This window comes from Egretta garzetta, unplaced genomic scaffold (assembly GCF_000687185.1).
Source record: "Egretta garzetta isolate BGI_Z169 unplaced genomic scaffold, ASM68718v1 scaffold424, whole genome shotgun sequence".
NCBI lineage: Eukaryota > Metazoa > Chordata > Aves > Pelecaniformes > Ardeidae > Egretta > Egretta garzetta.
In genome coordinates, this window is record NW_009259489.1 from 2,032,691 (window position 1) to 2,051,846 (window position 19,156).

Below are 19,156 nucleotides of genomic sequence, written 5' to 3' on the forward strand. Positions count from 1 at the left end.
AAGAGCTCATCCTCTTCATGCAGCAAAACAAAGCCTTTTGGTAGGAGTGGTAGGGATAAGAAATCCCAGTTGGTAAAGATTGACTCTGCTAGATTTGTGGATCTAATCTCATGATTTCCTGGTAGACCTCTGGTTCTGCTTCTATTCTGAGCAGAGCTGAGCTGAGCATGTTGAGTGGTTTGGGCAATAAGGTTGAGTTTGTGCCTCTTTTGCTTTCTGGGAACTTCCTTCCAAGCACAAAAAGCAACAGGGAAAATGTGTAGCTAAATTAAGGTGATTATGGAACAGTAAATGCCAAAGTAGTTGGCAAAGTGGAGTCTGGCTGATGTTAGTGGCTGGTAAAGCAGTTAGGTTGGATAAACTTACTTGTGGGGATGTTGAAGTAGTATGGTGGCAGAGCTGAAGGGTAGCCAGTGACTGATGAGGGAAGTGATAGGATTGGTACAGTATAGTATTGATAATATAATCACAGAATGGCAAGGGTTGGAAGGGACCTCGGGAGATCATCCAGTCCAACCCCCCTGCTAAAGCAGGTTCTCCTAGGGCATGTTACACAGGACTTTGTCCAGGCGGGCTTTGAATATCTCCACAGGAGACTCCACAACCCACTGGGCAGCCTGATCGTCTAAGAGTTTTTGTGATGAGAACCGTTTCCTGATCTTGGATTGCAACTACTCCAGTCATTAAGAGAACATTCTTAGCCTTTGAACCTAACATAGAATTAAGGTCAAAAATGAAGATTTCTGCAGTCATCCTCTGTAGCTTATTCTTCCCTTGGCTGTACTTAAGGAGCTATGTAACTGACAAGGTATTTTCCATGTTTTCTTTTTCTGATTTTATTGACTGAAATAATGAATCCTCTTCTAAAATCCATTTTTGTGTTCAAAGTGTATTGTTTCTCCTTAGTCTTTTTTTCCTAAGACTAACTAGGTGTACTTCTGTCAGTTTACTCAGATATTTGGTGCTGTCCTATGAATTCCATGTAAATTAAAAAAGAAAAAAAGGGGGGGGAGAAAAAAATCTGTCACTTCCAAGTGCAGCATTTCAGTTTTATGCTTCTTCTAAACCATATTATTATTGTATTATTTTGGTATACAATATTCCTGGTATCCAAGTTGTGGAAGATATTTAGCTGTCTTGCTTACTTGCTGTTGTCTGAATCAGTGTTAAAAATTCACCGTATTGTCCCACTTCATTAGTAGTTACCTTTTTCCCCCCCTGTTCTTTTCCTTGTAAAAATGTCTTACGCATTTTTCCCTGTTCCTCTTCCCAAGAATTTTTTTTTTCTACTTAGGTTATGTGATTTTTATTTCAAATGGTTTTCAGTTGCTGATGTGTGGTAAAACCATTATAATCTCTATCCAAATCAGTGTTTAGAATGAGTGTTCATAAACCCTATTCCTTGACCTCTGTAATAAGATTTTGCTTTTACTTCCCTGCTAGTCCGTGGGAGCAAACTGAAAAATACTGAAGTAAATTGAATGTTCCGTGCAGGGCACTGATGTAATTTATTTAGTTCCACTTAGAAAAAAAAAAAAAAGGCAACACAGCACATATTATCATTGTTATATTTTTAGCCTGTTTTTTTTCCTCTTTCATTCCATGTTAAATTATTTGTGCATAAGATAAATGCTTTGGCCTTTTTGGTAGAAGAATGGGTGTACCTCAGAACTGAAAACCTTTTAACAACCTGAAGGACAGTTTGGAGGCTGATTCCTAGTTCACTATCTCTTCACTAAAAAGAAATCAAAATCACAACTACCAATGTAAACTTAGCTGACGATGTTTTTCAGAATGTTACTGGGTTGTGTATGCTATCAAAGCATTTTACTTGTGGTGGAACAATGCTGGACTCATTCCCAGTGAACAATAATACAAAGAATCATACGGATGTATCTACTTCTTCAGTCTTTAATTTGCTAATCTTTTCTGTATTAATGAAACTTGGTAGCTGATGACTAGTTTTGGTCTCCTAGACAACAGAGGTCTCTGTTCCCTTTAATTTGTTTTTTAAAAAGCTGTAAAAACTTGCATAGAATGGATTATTCTGTTATGTTTTAAGCATTCTCACTTGTAATTGTGTTTGTACACCCTCTGTGATAACTGGGTGTTCAGTTTATTTTATCTATATCTGAGTGATGTGAGCATAATTTGTTAACCTGGCACAGGAGACATTTTTAATAGTTCTATAGATGCTCTTGCCAATGCGAGATACAAATGTGTTGTGTTTTCTGGTTTTGTTTGTGTTTGGTGGTTGGGGTTTGGTTTTTTTTTTTTTTTTTTTTTTTCCTGACTAACTTTTTTATTCTTGATGTAAATCCTGGGGTGCTTCTTGTACCTGACTCCTGGTGATTCAAAGAGTGTGGTGCTAATCTTTGCTTTTGAGATTGGCCTTATAGGAGAGAGACTACAAGAAGTAGGGAAAATAAAAGATTAGATGGAAAACAGTTGATTAGATTGTGCTGGTTACTTAAAATTCCAGTCTCCTGAACTAATTCAGAGCTTGAAAATGTCATATGAAATGACTCTGTGTGACTTGAATGTACCAGTAGCTACAGTAGCTGGGTATGAAAAATGTTCTTAAATTCTGTTTCGTGGTTGCTATCACTGATAGTTAAATAAACAGAAACTCGGGGGGCTGAACTGGCAGGCGTTTTGGTGAGGTAAGGCTGGAGAAGGAAGTGTGAAAGGGAAGAAGGCAACAAGGAGTTGGACAAGATGAGAATTACAGGGATCAGCACTCAAAGGAACAGGAACTGGGACTGGCTGTGCCTTTAATTTGTTTTTTAAAAAGCTGTAAAAACTTGCATAGAATGGATTATTCTGTTATGTTTTAAGCATTCTCACTTGTAATTGTGTTTGTACACCCTCTGTGATAACTGGGTGTTCAGTTTATTTTATCTATATCTGAGTGATGTGAGCATAATTTGTTAACCTGGCACAGGAGACATTTTTAATAGTTCTATAGATGCTCTTGCCAATGCGAGATACAAATGTGTTGTGTTTTCTGGTTTTGTTTGTGTTTGGTGGTTGGGGTTTGGTTTTTTTTTTTTTATTTTCTTTCCTGACTAACTTTTTTATTCTTGATGTAAATCCTGGGGTGCTTCTTGTACCTGACTCCTGGTGATTCAAAGAGTGTGGTGCTAATCTTTGCTTTTGAGATTGGCCTTATAGGAGAGAGACTACAAGAAGTAGGGAAAATAAAAGATTAGATGGAAAACAGTTGATTAGATTGTGCTGGTTACTTAAAATTCCAGTCTCCTGAACTAATTCAGAGCTTGAAAATGTCATATGAAATGACTCTGTGTGACTTGAATGTACCAGTAGCTACAGTAGCTGGGTATGAAAAATGTTCTTAAATTCTGTTTCGTGGTTGCTATCACTGATAGTTAAATAAACAGAAACTCGGGGGGCTGAACTGGCAGGCGTTTTGGTGAGGTAAGGCTGGAGAAGGAAGTGTGAAAGGGAAGAAGGCAACAAGGAGTTGGACAAGATGAGAATTACAGGGATCAGCACTCAAAGGAACAGGAACTGGGACTGGCTGTGTGGCTGAGGAAAACGAGGCTGTGGCAAGGAGTTGGTGCAAGGGCAGGTCCAATTCGGCAGAACTACTGGTCCACTAGAGCATAGCTTTCTCAGTCTGATCTAGTTGATGGTGTCCCTGCTCACTGCAGGGGGGTTGGACTAGATGACCTCTAGGGGTCCCTTCAAACCCAAAGCATTCTATGATTCTATGATTCTATGATTCTATGATTCTATGATTCTATGATTCTGGCATTTTACAGTTGCTGTATTCAATAGCTGACATCAGATATTTAAAGTCTGTCCCAGAAATTCCCAATTTTCTATATTTGCAGAGGGTAACCCAATTTTTAATCAGTTAAATCATGCAGCAAGTTGAGGTCTCTGGATATTTGATAATTCCAGCCATGCTGCTACTTTGTGTTGGTATCTGTATATTAGCTATTGGAGCTTGTCTTTGTGGCTTTTGTCTGTTTCTTAATATTAAAAAACAAAAAATAACTAAAAAATAATGCATTTTAACTTCATTGTCTGGGTGGCATATCAAATAGGGAAAAACAAGTTAATGCCGCCTAGATTTACTTATTCCTGTAAATTATTAAAATTTTCACTGGTTTTAACCACTAGAATAGCAACATAGAAATTTGATAGCTTTCATTTAAATGTCACTTTTTCTTTGAATATGTGGTCCTGCACAACATTTATTGTTTGTGTTCATTATTCAAACCTTGATTAATTCTAAATTCAGTGTTTTATTTTTCTGGAGCAGTGAGTATGAGTTCCTCACGGTTTTTCTCACTGTGTTTAGACGAGTTGGCATTTGCTCCATTTTTAAAATTAGATTCAGTGAGTGTAAGGTAAATGATTCAAAGTAATTCTTTGTGTTGCTTGTGTTCCTTTTCTCTTGGGAGGTGAGGTCTAATCTCTTCAGAAATGCTGTAAGTAGTGTTTTGAAATACAAAGTGCCGTTCCTGTTGGCGTTTGTTGGTTGATGCACTGTAAGTATTCAGAACAATTTGAAGTCTAGCAGCCCCCACCTGGGCTCCCAGACTATGAAGAGCTTGTTTCTTTCCATGCCTAGGGTAATTGCAGCACTAGAGAAGATCACCATGAACAAGGATAGGATACAGATCTACAGGCTAGTACTTGCCTCCTTCAACTATGAGGTTGCTCTTCTTTTCCTGTGATCTCTGGTTTGCTTCTCCTTGCGTTTTTCTGCTTGTGGAAGAGATTAGGTCATGAACTTCTACTGAAGTCCAGACTGTAGCAGCAGTGGGTTTCTGAAAGCAGAATGTGAATGGTGCTTGCCATGGTGGGGTTCAAACTGTGTATTTCAATAAAACTATTATTTTTTTTTTTTTTACTTTGTAATGAAACTTCTCTTAAATAGAGCTGATACTGAATGTCCTCTTAGTAATTTTTGATTTTTCACAGAGCTGCTGGTTACTTCTGTGAACAGTAGCAATATTTGGCAGAGGTATAGCAATTGTTAATTCAAAATGAGAATGGACTTCTGATGGAAGACTTCTTGCTCTGCTCAATGTGTATTTAAGCATAAAACTTATTTTTAGTACTAAGATTTTTGATGTAGTAAGCTTGTTTGGCTCAGCATATGTTTCCTGTCTTTTGTCAGTGTTAGAATGTCACAACAGCTGTGTGAAGAGATCTGAGAAACTTTTTTTCCCTGGTCTTCTCTAAAATACTCTGAAGAAAAAGGCTTTCTTTTATCAGATATTTATTATTGTTTGCTTATTGTATTTCTAAATACAGATTGCTCTTCTGAATTTGACTTGACTACTCTTTCCTGCTTTCTGGAAATCTGCTGTTGTTCATTGACTGTCTCTTGAGTCTGATACTCTAGTTATTCAAATAACTGCATTTATTGTCCTTTGTGGGCACAATTGGGCTGAGTTATTTCGTTAGTAGTGCAGTCTTAAAACACAGAAGTTTAGTGTTGAAATGTACTTTTTAAGCAGCTAATTTAACTTAAAGTACTAAGTGCTATTTGAGTTTTAATAATGTAGACGTACTGTTTCACTGTGTGGCTGATGGCTAGCTACCACTAGTTTCATACGTGTCTGTACCTGAACATTTTTATTTGTGGAAGACTGAATGATACGAGACCATTTGTGGAAGGGGTACCGTACTGAAAGCATGAACAAAGAATAGAGTATTTTATGCTCTGCTAATTCACACTAATGTGTAAAGGCTAGAATAAGTGCACTGGGTCTGGCTAGGATGGACTTAATTTTTTTCATAGCAGTCCCTATGGTGCTGTGTTTCAGATTTGTGACCAAAACAGTGCTGGTAAGGCACTAATGTTTCAGCTGTTACTGAACAGTACTTACACAGCATTGAGGCCTTCTCTGTTTTGCATTTTGCTTCCCTTCCCCTTTGGAGCAGGCTGAGGTTGGGCAAGAGGGTGGCAGTGGAGACAGGTGGGACAGCTGACCCCAGCTGCCCAAAGAGGTAATTCCACACCATACAGCATCACGCTCAGCAATCACACTCATGGTGGTGGTGTTCCAAGGTTGCTCAGAGGCTGGCTGAGTATCTGCTGCTGGGAGGTGGTGAGTGATTGCCTTTGCATCACTTGTGGGTTTTTGTTGCTTTTTTCTCTTTTTTTTCTCTACCTCTCCTTCCCCCTTATTAAACTATTTTCCTTGACACCCACAAGCTTTACTTGCTTTTGCCCTTCTCATTCTCTTCCCCATCCTACTGTGGGGAGGGCAGTGAGCGAGCAACTAGGTGGGGGCCTAGCTGTTGGCTAGGATGAACCCACCACAGTAAGGTAAAAGGTTTCAGGTGTATACAACTTTCTACAATCCTGTATATTGAATTATGAAATTGTCTTACCTGTATTAACTTTGTTTTAAGTTCATCATTTTTGATCTACTGATGAGTCTAGTAAACTAATGTCAGATTTAATTCTTGTCTAATTTTTTATGATTTTTTTATTCAGCATTTCAAATGACTTGTAGTTGAATTTTGACAACAAACATTCAACACACACACATTCTTTCCCTTGTTTTTGTTGTTCAGCTGTACAGTATTTTGTGCCAGTCACTTAATGAAAGAACATGTAACAATGAATTAGTCCATCAGTTTATGCAAGACCTGATTATATTTTAGTTGGAAAAGTGCATTGAAGTCTAGGATGGTAGCTAAAAAATACAGCAGGCTTGTGGGGGAGACTGTTGCCAGGGTGGCTTTATTGAAATCAATAATTATGGTATAAGTTAAATGTAGGAAAGCTGACTTTGAATTGGATGTAACTTTGTTTTGTATACATCTGTAGAAAGGATGATTTTTGTTCAGACGCCATGAAAATAACTGCTTTGCGGCTAAATGTATGCTTTAGCTAAAAGTGGTAGCATTTTATGTGACCAGAAGGGTAGGGTTTGTGTATATTTATGCACATGAATTTGATAAAATATGCAACATACAACTTAAATTTTTGAAGCAATGACTTTCTTGTCTTAAACTTTTTTATAGTAATTTTTTAATTGTCTCATATTCATGGATTTGTGACTATAACTAATGGAGAAAATGGACTTGTTCTCATTTGATGTATTCTTCAGGGATTTGTAGAGTTGATAGATATTCTGTGCTTGGTTGTTTTTTTCTAGCTGTAAGTAAGTTGACTGCAGCCATTAAGAAAATACTGTTTCTGCATCTGTAGATTAAATTACTGCTGTCAAGACTAAGCTAATGCTGTAATAGATGCTGATTCTAAGAATCTAGATTTTGTTTTTCAGTAGCTTAATAGTTTGTATATTTACTTAAGTGTAGATAAGTCACGTACTGTATTTTTTAAAAAAATAAGACAAATATTTCATGTAGAGGTTTTAAGTGTATCTATCTTTAAAGGGAACATGAATGTAAGTGTATATAAATGTAAATACTTATCTTCTTCCCAATCTTTATGAACTCCAGTTTGTTTTCTAATGTTGAAATTAAGAAAATATGAATATTTATGTATAACAGGTATAAATAAGTAAATAGTATATTTGCAGCTATTTTGTGTATTTGATGTACATATGAAATATTTCACACTTGTTTTGTGCATTTCTGTAAATATAAATGTAACTAACCATATTGAATAAGTGAATTTATTAATTTTCAAGAAAACCTTCCTTTCATCCATTCTTATGTTCTGAAGATGCAAAAACTTTAAGTTAAGGGACAGAAAAAACCTAGTGGAACCAGGCATCACATGGAATAAGTACAATTTTTCTTCATATGAAGTTAGTGTGGTCTATGGTAGTGGGCACTTCTACTCTTCTGCAGAACCAAGCCTGCCTGTCTCTAGCACAGAGAACGTTTCATTCCTGAAATGGCTTTCTCAAGCTAAACCTTAAGCAGTCTTTCTTACTGTATAGTTCATTGGACGAAAAAAAAATCATGCTTTTTTCTTAATTTTACTAGTTCAGGTAGAAGCTGAACCAGATGTGATTTTGGCATTATGGGACACTGTTTCCTCAGTTCCTCGGCTTCATTTTTCTGAAATGCTTTTTCTGTTCCTGAAGGTGTTGGAGGTACTTCTGGGTAGGGAAAACAAAGAGTTACAGAAAGCTCTTTTCTTTTGTTCTTGGGCGTGTAGTTGTGGATTCTAGTGGTCAACATATCAGGGTACAGTTTTCTTCCGTTCTCTATTGAGAGCTTTTTTTCCTTATGAATCAAACGAATGGCAGATGGAGTTTCTTTTAGACTGTGTTAATCTGTGTTTATAAGAAGCTCAGAATGGACTTATGTCATTTTGGAGACAGAGAGAAGATGATCTTTACAGGCTTTTTTAGTGAAAACAACCCTTTTTTAGATTGAAACAAAAGTAGAGTTTTATATGATATAATGATATAAGTGTTGTGTTGTTGCTTATATACATATGCATATGTTTACAGAACTGTTTTCTCTTCTAGGATCCTTCTGTTACACAAGTGACAAGAAATGTTCCTCCAGGGCTAGATGAGTACAATCCTTTCTCTGATTCAAGAACAGTAAGTACATTTATTTTTTTTATTAATTTCATTTATTTCTTATTAATCATGCTGTTAACCTTTTTAGGTAAAATTTGTGAGATACTGTTTTCAGAGTTTGGGGCTGATGTAAAACATGTGATGGGCTAGCTAGAGGTAATGGAAGATGTGCAAGGATAGATAGTCCCATAAAGTATTTGGAGGATTCAGTGGGTGTCCTAGGTGAGCTTTGATCTGTTAAGGAAGAGTGGCTCTCTGAAAGGGGGCCAAAACAGAATTCTTTTTTTTTTTTTTTTTTTTTTTCTTCCCCTGTTCAGTAAGACTTCTGGTATTCTGTCCTTACCTTTTCTGAATTTTACTTGCTTTAAAGCTTGTGAGTGTGGCACACTTCCCCAGTGTCTTGCTTTTGATTTCCATTTCACTTAATGAAAGTTCTGCTCAGAATAAGAGTATTGCATTTAAGTAATGGTCCACAGGCTATGAGTAGTTGTTCTTTAGTAAAAGGAATAATTTATGTTCAAGGAACACAATTGTTTTCTAATTTGTATAGTTTTAATTTACCTTGTGCTTGTTTTCACCCATGGAGGGGAAATAAAAAGAATGGGGTAGTAAATTCATACTGTAACAGTATTTCTCAGTGGTTAATTTTGATAGTGAAGGTCTTTAACAAAATGTATGGATAATTACTGTCTGTCAGTATAATTCATAAACATTGAGATACTGTATTTTTCAAATGTAGGCTTATTTTCTATGGCAAATCTGGTAGAGTTCATAGGGAATGTTGGTATTTGAGTCTTTGCAATGCAACAGTAAGCTTTCATGTGCTGTTAAAATGCTAGGCTGGAAGAAGCTTGTTTTTGAGTATGCCTTGGATCAGCTGTTTAAGGCAGCATATTTACAACTAGCAACAATATTAAATAAGTCTCAGATTTTTTTGGCCTAGCAATATCATGAATTATGTTTGATTTATCTTTCTGAAGCTTGAAGAGTTTCAGAATTGTTTTGTATTGACTGTAAGTTACAAAGACAGTAGGTCACATTAAAAAAAAAAAAATCGAGAGCTTTTTTTATTACTTATGTTCTTATTTTAACATGCAGCTCTGTGTGAAAAGGAAAACTGAAGTACGTGGCTAAGGTTATCTGGCTTTGAACAGCCAGATGTGCATGTATAAAAAATTCTAATTGCTCATTACAGATGACGCTCATATAGAAAAACTGTGAGGATCGAGGAAATCTTTAAGTCAGTGTTCAGATCTAGTGAATATGTGCTATCTTCATGCACTGTGAGTCAATTAATAATCTATGGAATGTTACCAAATTGATAAAAACTATCTAAGGAATGAGCAGTTTTCTTTCTGTAGAGGAAAAGAACTTTCACAGGTTTTCTTGCAGAAAGCAAGACTGAAAGAGCAAAGTATGTATTCATCTAAGAGTGCAGTAATTATCAACCTTTAGATGATCCTCCCCCTCTCACTTTATCTTGTGGATGCAGAATATGTAAGTATTTATTCTGTAATTATACACATTTGCAGGAATGTGCTTAGGTACCTGAGGATATGCTCACAATTCCATATGCTCAGCTCTTTTCCTGAGAGCTTTGTATGCAAGAGAAGGGCATACTATGCATGTACAAACAAATGTATGTGACAGGAGTAAGGAAAGAGACAGTGGAAGTGAATGTCTAGATAAAGATTGGATGACCAGAGGTAGAAGCAGGGTCTGTGAATTTTAAACTTGGAGAATTTCAATGTTTGACAGCGTAGTGATTGAAATTGCTCTGCATTTTGTGTCCTGCTCAGAGCAAAACTATCCAAATAGTTTCTGAGGGCTTTGTTTTGTTGTTTTTCCTTGTTGTACTTTTGTTGGGAAGCTGAGTCATCTTGAACAGTTTTGTGCAGGTAATCCTGCTTCTAATATTTGAAAACCATAATGGTGCCAGGGAGCAGAAAGGATACAAGCTGATGGGAGCAAAATATGCCCTGGGGATTTCTCTGCTCTTTAGTTCGACAATCCCTGGTCTGTAAGACCATGCTTTGTTGTACTGTGAATAACAAGGTATAGTTGTAAGTTTTAAGGAAGCTGAGAATAGTATGTTTCAGTTAGAAATCCAAATTTCTAGTGGTACTGGTAAGATGATATCTTGCAGTCTATAACGTTAACACAGCATTAAACTTCTTTCCCCTTTCCCGCCACGTTCAAATTAATAAAGCATGCTGGACTGCAGAAATATTTTTCCATTGCGAATTCAGACAGGGATGTTTCTTCTGTGAGAAAGTGACTTCAAACTCTTGAATACCAACATTCATTATCTTAGCTCAGTTGTGTTCTCTCTTTGCCAAGGGAGATGCTTCCTATTAGTTCTTTCTTGTTATCAGGATAGGACAGGAAAAAAAGAAAGTGCATTTTCTCATATTCCTTATTTTAATATTTTTTTAAGTGTTTCAGTGCATTCACCTTTTCTCAGTCAATTTATGTCCTTCACATCTGCAGTGGGAAATTTAGTAGATAAATAATATGTAAGACACAATGAGGAAAGTGAATGGCCATAGGAGATTTTAGGTCTCAAGTGTCACCACCTTGATATCGAATGTGAGAAATTGGGAATCTTGTTTTTGGTGGGTGGGGTTTTTTTTGGCTGCTTACCAAATTTCAAAGCCTGTCCTATTTTTGATTGTTAAACCACAGTTTTCAGTGAATGATATAAATGTCAGATTAAATATCATTGCCTGTATCTTCAGTGGTTTTGTCTCCAGTTTTAATAGTCACCATGGAGATGACTTTGTGTCTTTTGTCATGTTTCTGAAATCACCAAGGAACAGATGAGATTAGCCAATTAGTATTTCTGCTTCATCATTAAATGAAACTACTGTTAAAGAAGGCATTTAATCTCTTCTCTGCTTCTACAAGTTTTGTTAATGCGTGTTGAACTCTTCTGAGCACTCTGTGTATATATGTATAACATGCATAGACACAGTAATATAGCAATCACTTTCAAGTTGCTGCATTAAACATTTGAGGGAAATCATTAGTATTGCTGGTTGTTTTTTTTATTTTTAAGAGACATATTTCAATGGATTTTTTTTTTTCTGGTAAATTCCTGGGCAGTTGCCTTCCATCTGTCTCAGATCCAAATACAGTGAATTATTTATAGGAAATCTGATTGATCATCTATACCTGGCTTCCTTTGGAAGTCTTCCCCCTGCCTCCAGTAAATAAACTACTTCACCCACATGGGGAAATCTATTCAAGAGAGAATTTCTTTTGAGCATTTGTCTCCAGCAACCTCTTCTCTTCAAGAGGGGTTATAATTGCTTCTTCCACCAGTGCACCTGTGAGAGCAAGGCATGAAATAGAAAGATCTATCCCAGAAGTACCGTTTTGGGTAGGAACAAAAAGGGATGTTGTAGAAGGATGTTGGTTGAATTTCAAGATGTAAGTACCTTACTGTAATGTGTCAGTGAGGGTCAGAGACAGTGGATCTGTAAAGTCTCTGTGAAAACAGTAGACTTAGTTCCCTTGTCCAAATGTGGGTGTTATATCATGATATGATGTTATCCTGTGATGGCTGGATGTTAGTGAAGTCCTCACAGTACAGGTCTGGGCAATTAGTGTTACAGTTTCGTCCTTAAAAAGACAGAATTGCTGACCATCTGTCTTCCTGTGAATGTCTAGTCAATCCTATGCAGGTTGTAGGTCAATTGGGAATCTCCTTTCCATACCCAAATCCCTAAGCCACCAATAGCACTTGGGCAGGCAACCAACAGCATATGGGCAGACAGGTACGACAAAGTAAGTGCCAGGTCACAGGTTGCAAGAGACCTGTGGAGGTCATCTGTTTCAGTTCCCCCCTATTCAGAGTTTGTCACTAAGAGGCATTGTTCAGTGTTTTGTTCTGGGGAGTTTCGAATATATACAAGGATGGAGATCCTGTGAGCTTGCTGGGCAACCTGTTCAGTGTTTGGCAGTTCTTACAGTGATTTTTTTTTTTTCCCCCCATAATATCTAATTATTTTCCTGTGTTCCAACAAGTAATATGCTCTGTAGTAAAAGCAGCATAATCTTTTCCCATAACCCCAAGTGTGTGCTGATCCATAAAGGAGTCAAAGCGTATCTGTTTCATTTCTTATACTTAGTAAATTATATATTAATTACAGCAGAATTCTTTACAGCTTTGTCCTAATTTGTGAGTAAGCCAGACTTTGGTCCAGTAAGCGTGAAATTAGGAAATGGAAGAATTTTTACAGGAATGAATGGTATTCTGCTCAGGTAAGACACATGGATGAAGTCTTGTTTTCAAATTTTAAATATACCTGACATGGGGCCAAGTCTTCCAGTTCCCAGAAGGAAAGATTTGACTGTTAAATTTGAGAGGGGAAAGAGGGGCCTGACTGGCTGGGTGGCCGAGCCCAGAGAGTGGTGGTGAATGGAACTAAATCCAGTTGGCGGCCGGCCACAAGCGGTGTCCCCCAGGGCTCAGTTCTAGGGCCAGTCTTGTTTAATATCTTTATCAGTGACCTGGATGAGGGGATTGAGTGTGCCCTCAGCAAATTTGCAGACGAAACCAAACTGGGTGGCAGTGTTGATCTGCAGAGCCCTCCTCCCCTCAAGCAGAGAGACCTGGACAGGCTGGATCCATGGGCCGAGGCCAACTGCATGAGGTTCAACAAGGCCAAGTGCCGGGTCCTGCACTTTGGTCACAACAACCCCATGCAGCGCTACAGGCTAGGACAAGGGAAGTCATCGTGCCCCTGTACTCGGTGCTGGTGAGGCCGCACCTCGAATACTGTGTTCAGTTTTGGGCCCCTCACTACAAGAAGGATGTTGCATTGCTGGAGCATGTCCAGAGGAGAGCAACCAAGCTGGTGAGGGGTCTGGAGCACAAGTCATACGAGGAACGGCTGAGGGAACTGGGGTTGTTTAGTCTGGAGAAGAGGAGGCTGAGGGGAGACCTGATCGCCCTCTACAGCTGCCTGACAGGAGGCTGTAGGGAGGTGGGGGTCGGCCTCTTCTCCCTGGTAACAGATGGTAGGACGAGGCGGAATGGTTTGAAGCTGCGCCAGGGCAGGTTTAGGTTAGATATTAGGAAAAACTTCTTCACTGAAAGGGTTGTCAGGCTCTGGAATGGGCTGCCCAGGGAGGTGGTAGAGTCCCCATCCTTGGAGGTATTTAAAAGAAGGATAGATGAGGTGCTTAGGGACATGGTTTAGTGGTCGGGTAGCAGGGTTAGGTTAAAGGTTGGACTCGATGATCTTAAAGGTCTTTTCCAACCAAAGTGATTCTATGATTCTATGACTTCTACTGCCTTGAAGCCACTTGAGAAGCCTATGTCTACTCGTGTACTTCTGAGACAAAAGAAGGCAGCACAGTAGTTTTTGGGATGCTCTGGTATGAACTACATAAAATGTTTGTCAAGGTTAAAGAAGTTACCTGGCAAGTTGCAGATTCACTGGTCTCCTTCAAAGTTGCCTCAGCAATTTTTATTCCTAGAAATCCTATGTGAATAAAAATAAAAATAACAGGCAAAAGTACACTATCATATGAGAATTCCTGTTCTGCTTATTTAGTAGTATGGGTCTCACTGTCTTTATGGAACGTCTATTAATTCTCAAAACTAGTTCCTGCAGTTACCTAGTCTGACATAATCACGATTTTAATAGTAATTGACCAACTGTGTCTCTCCCACTTGCATGTTTTGTGCTTGATAAAACATTTGAGATGACCTTAGAAAGTGGATGTTTGCTTTTGGTTCTAAATAGCAAATCAATTGTTCCTGTAACTAGCTCTAATCTGACTGCTTGATAATAGTATTTCCTCAGTAAGATTCACATTTACTATGTACAGTTTTTGTCTGTATTAAATGCATGTCCCTTACCAACCTTTTAAAAACCTAAATCTGAGCTATTGCTTTCCAGAATGCCTCCAATTTTAGACTTCATGCATCTTGTACAATAGCTAAAATTTCAATAAATATTCTTACTGGAATTGTTTTGCAGCTTTTTTTATGAAGTTAGCTTAATTCTTAATTGAGCTAACTTCAGAGATGGTAATTAGAGCAAACCTGTGTTTACCCTATATTTGGAAATTGATGTGAGACATAAACTTCTAGAATTGTGCTTTGTATTGCCTTTTTAATAACTGTACAAGGAACTGTCTGCCTTACTGTTTCATCTACCAAGCCAATAAATTATTATTTCTTTGACTTTTATTGAGTATGTTTTAATTGCATATATGAAGCAACACTTGTTTTGAGTACCTTATTTGCATTAAGGCATAATGTGCATAAACTCTGTTCTGCCTGGTTCTTGTTTGTTTGCCTTGTATGCATTTTTATTGAACTTGTGTTTTTTCCGGTGATTGCTGAATACTACTGGGAAATATATTTATTGGACAAAAGAAGACCTTACGTGGTTTCTGGCAAAATGTTATCACAAATAACATTTTTTTTTTTCTTTTTTCCTGTACCTTTTCCTTACTACCTACATCAGTCCAATAATAGATAATATTGAATATAGGCTGAACTTTATTTAAGTCCATGCCGTTCTCCAGATCTGCTGCAGAATGCTAGAGCTTGAAGATGTACCTTCTCTGATTTAACTTCAGTACTTCTTGCTTTTAGGAAAATCCTAAACTGTACAGCTAGGTTTTACATTTTTTTTTTTGTTGGGGTTTTTTTGGTAGTTGAATGATTTTTCCAAGGCTGCTGGATACTTCTGTAAGGACAGTCTCTTTTTGAAGGCTAGTCACTTTTTAAGAACGTCTCTTAAGAGCACAGGAACAGCGTCGCAAGTCCAAAGTGTCGGAAGTCAAGCAAGCGGGGCAGAAGTCTGGCTTTGCTGAGCAGGGATCTGCTAGAACTTAGGTGGAAAAGGAAAGTGTATGAACATTGGAAGCAAGGACAGGCAACACAGGAGGACTACAGAGATGCTGTTCATCACTGTAGGGAGAAAATTAATGCAGTGAAAGCTTGATTAGAGTTCAAGCTGGACAGCACTGTGAAGGACAACAAAAAAGGCTTTTTAAATGTGTTAACAGCAAAAGGAGGATCAGAGATAACATTGGTCTGTTACCTGATGAGGTTAGTCACCTCACAAATAGGAATGTAGACAAAGCAGAGATGTTAAATGCTGCCTTTGCCTCTGTTTTCAACACCAGTGATGGGCCCTGGGACCCCCAGAGCCTTGTGACTGGGGGCATGACAAACTCCTAGCCTACTCCAAAATTGTTCAAGGCTTGCACCTCCAGCTGGATGCATGTAAGTCTGTGGGGCCCAATGGGATTCATCCCAGGGTACTGAAAGTGCTGGCCAATGTTATTGTGGGATCTCTCTCTGTTATTTTTCAATAGTCTTGGGAGTCTGGAAAGGTACCAGTTGACTGGAAGCTGGCAAATATCCCAATTCTCTCAAGAAAGGTAAGAAGGAAGACCCTGGTAATTATAGGCCTGCCAGTCTTGCTTCAGTGCCTGGCAAAATTATGGAGATTATTCCGGGAGTTACTGAAAAATACTTGAGAGACAATGCAGTCATTGGTCATAGCCAGCACGGGTTCATGAGGGGAAAGTCCCGCTGAACTAAATTTCCTTTTATGATGAGGTCACCCATCTAGCTGACCAAGGGAAGCCAGTACATGTGGTGGGTTTGGATTTTAGCAAAGTTTTTGGTACTGTCTCTCACAGTATCCTGCTGGACAGAATGTCCAGCACACAGCTAGACAAGTCCATAACACCCTGGGTGAGCAGTCAGCTGTCGGTCTGGGCTCAAAGAGGTATAGTAAATGGGCTTACATCAGGCTGGCGGCCAGTTGCCAGAGGGGTTTCCAGGGCTCAATTTTAGGGCCAGTGCTCTTTAGTGGTTTTATAAATTATCTGGACGCAGGAGTAGAATGTACATTAAGTAAGTTTACTGATGATACTAAATTAGCAGGAGCTGTGGACTCTCTCAAGGGTAGAAAGGCCTTAGAGAGATTGACTGGAGAGCTGGGCAATCACCAACTGTATGAAATTTAACAAGAGCAAGTGCCAGATTCTCCACCTGGGGCGGGGTAGTCCTGGTTGTTTGTATGAACTGGGGGACTAGGGGCTGAAGAGCAGCCCGGTGGAAAGAGATCTGGGGGCTCAGGTTGATGGCAGTTGAATGTGAGTCAACAGCGTGCCCTAGCAGCCAAAAGGGACAACCGTGTCCTGGGGCACATCCAGCACTGCACAGCCGGCTGGTTGAGGGGCATGACTGTCCCACTCTGCACTGCATGGGTTCAGCCCCACCTCCAGTGCTGTGTGCAGTTGTGGGCGCCTCAGTGCAGGAAGGACATCAGACATTGAGAGCGTGTCCAGAGGAGGGCAATCAAGGTGGTGAAAGGTCTGCAGGGCAGGACTTGGGAGGAGCAGCTAAGGTCACTGAGTTTGCTCAGCTTGGAGAAGAGAAGGCTGAGGGGTGACCTCATCGCAGCCTACAGCTTCCCCAAGGGGAGCAGCAGAGGGGGAGGTGCTGATCTCCTCTCTCTGGTGACCAGCGACAGGACATGAGGAGATGGAATGAAGCTGCACCAGAGGAAGTTCAGGTTGAGCATTAGGAGAAGGTTCTTCCTGGAGAGGGTGGTCAGGCACTGGGACAGGCTCCCTGGGGAAGTGGTCAAGGCACCAGGCCTGTCTGAGTTCAGGGGGCACCTGGGTGATGCTCTTTGTCATATGGTTTTGGGTAGTCCTGTGAGGAGTAGGGAGATGGACGCGATGATCCTTATGGGTCCCTTCCAACTTGAGAGGTAGTCTGTGATTACAATGCTTTCTTCATTACGTTCGTGATCTATAGATGATGATTTATAGTATCTGTGCTTGTTATGCATTATGATCTTTGAATAATAACCTGGAAGAATAAACACATTAAAGCCATATTGAACTTCCACAATTTGAAGTAGATTAGAGCACTGACACACTGTTCCCCTGTGCACACATTATGAAGCTAGGATAAGTAATTATGAGAACACAAAAGTATACAAAACCATGCATGGCTTTTTCTGTACTTAATGAAGAAGGTGCTACTGTATTTCAGCAACTGGCTGTATCCTGTGAATACAATGGATGGAATGCAACTTTTGCTGGGATTATATTCTTAATACATACATCAATCTAGCAGAAATTCTGGAGTGATACCCAGCAAAAATTAACAGTGGATGTTGAAGCAGATACATGATTTTTTTCTTACCTTTCCTTACTACCTCTGACTCTCTTACAGGCTCTTCTACTTTTTCGAACGTTGTGCATTAATTTCATCAAGTGATACTAAGTAGCTCATAAGTGATATTAAACACACAATAACATTCATGAATGATGTAGATATATTTACTCTAGCTCAAAAATAGCTGCTTTAGATGCACCATAAGAAGACACTAACCACGCTGGCTTTTTGTTGCTTTGTCAGGTGTGCTACTGGGGTAAGATAGTCTTTAGAAAAGTGGAAGCTATTTTCAAAGAAAACTTAAGAGTTTAAACTCTGCCAAGCTAAGTGTGAAACTGTAAGGTAAGCTCACAGTTCTGAAGAAAAACTTGTAGAACAACTTGGGAAACTTTCTTTCATGGAAGCAGGAAGCTCTGCCATCATTAAGGCTGTAAGAGTACTAATAGAAGATAATGATGTAGGAAAAAGCTAAATTACAGAATCACAGAATCTCAAGGGTTGGAAGTGACCTCGGGAGATCATCTAGTCCAACCCCCCTGCTAAAGCAGGTTCTCCTAGAGCATGTTACACAGAACTTCATCCAGGTGGGCTTTGAATATCTCCAGAGAAGGAGACTCCACAACCCTCCTGGGCAGCCTGTTCCAGTGCTCTGGCACCCTCAGGGTAAAGAATTTTTTCCTCATATACAACTGAAACCTCTTATGTCTCAGTTTGTGCCCATTGCCCCTTGTCCTGTCGCTGGGCACCACTGCAAAGAGTCTGGCTCCGTCCTTGTGACTTCCACCCTTAAGATATTTGTATGTGTTGATGAGGTCCCCTCTCAGTCTTCTCTTCTTCAGGCTGAACAAGCCCAACTCTCTCAGCTTTTCCTCATAGGGGAGATGCTCCGGTCCCTTTATCATCCTAGTTGCTCTCCTCTGGACTCTTTCTAGGAGTTCCTCATCTTTCTTGCACTGGGGAGCCCAGAACTGGACACAGTGCTCCAGCTGGGGTCTCACCAGGGCAGAGTAGGGTCTCACCCTCGACCTGCTAGCCACGCTCCTCTTAATGCTCCCCAGAATACTGTTGGACTTCTTGGCAACAGGGGCACACTGCTGGCTCATGGTCAGCTTGTCATCCACCAGGACTCCCAGGTCCCTCTCAGCAGAGCTGCTTCCCAGCAGGTCAGCCCCCAGCCTGTACTGGTGCATGGGGTTTGACCTCCCCAGGTGCAGCACTTGACACTTGCCCTTGTTGAATTTCATCAGGTTCCTCTTCGCCCAACTCTCCAGTCTGTCCAGGTCCCACTGAATGGCAGCGCAGCCTTCCAGTGTATCAGCCACTCCTCCCAGTTTTGTGTCATCAGCGAACTTGATGAGGGTACACTCTGTCCCCTCATCTAGGTCATTGATGAACAAATTGAACAAGACCGGGCTGAGTACCGAGCCCTGGGGAACTCCACTAACTACCAGCCTCCAACTGGACTCTGCCCTGCCGCTCAGAACCCTCT

The 19,156-nt window shown here is 39.7% G+C and overlaps 1 protein-coding gene across 1 annotated transcript in view; it reads left to right on the top strand.

Annotated features, from left to right (window-relative positions):
- The first annotated feature begins 627 nt into the window (after nt 1-627).
- The window catches only part of SCAMP1 (secretory carrier membrane protein 1), a 42,036-nt gene continuing 23,507 nt past the window's right edge, over nt 628-19,156 (top strand). The window contains exons 1-2 of the mRNA XM_009637274.2: nt 628-808; nt 8,442-8,519. Of these exons, the coding sequence (XP_009635569.2) occupies nt 734-808; nt 8,442-8,519 (153 nt within the window). The 5' untranslated portion in view covers nt 628-733. The remainder of the gene's footprint in view (nt 809-8,441; nt 8,520-19,156) is intronic.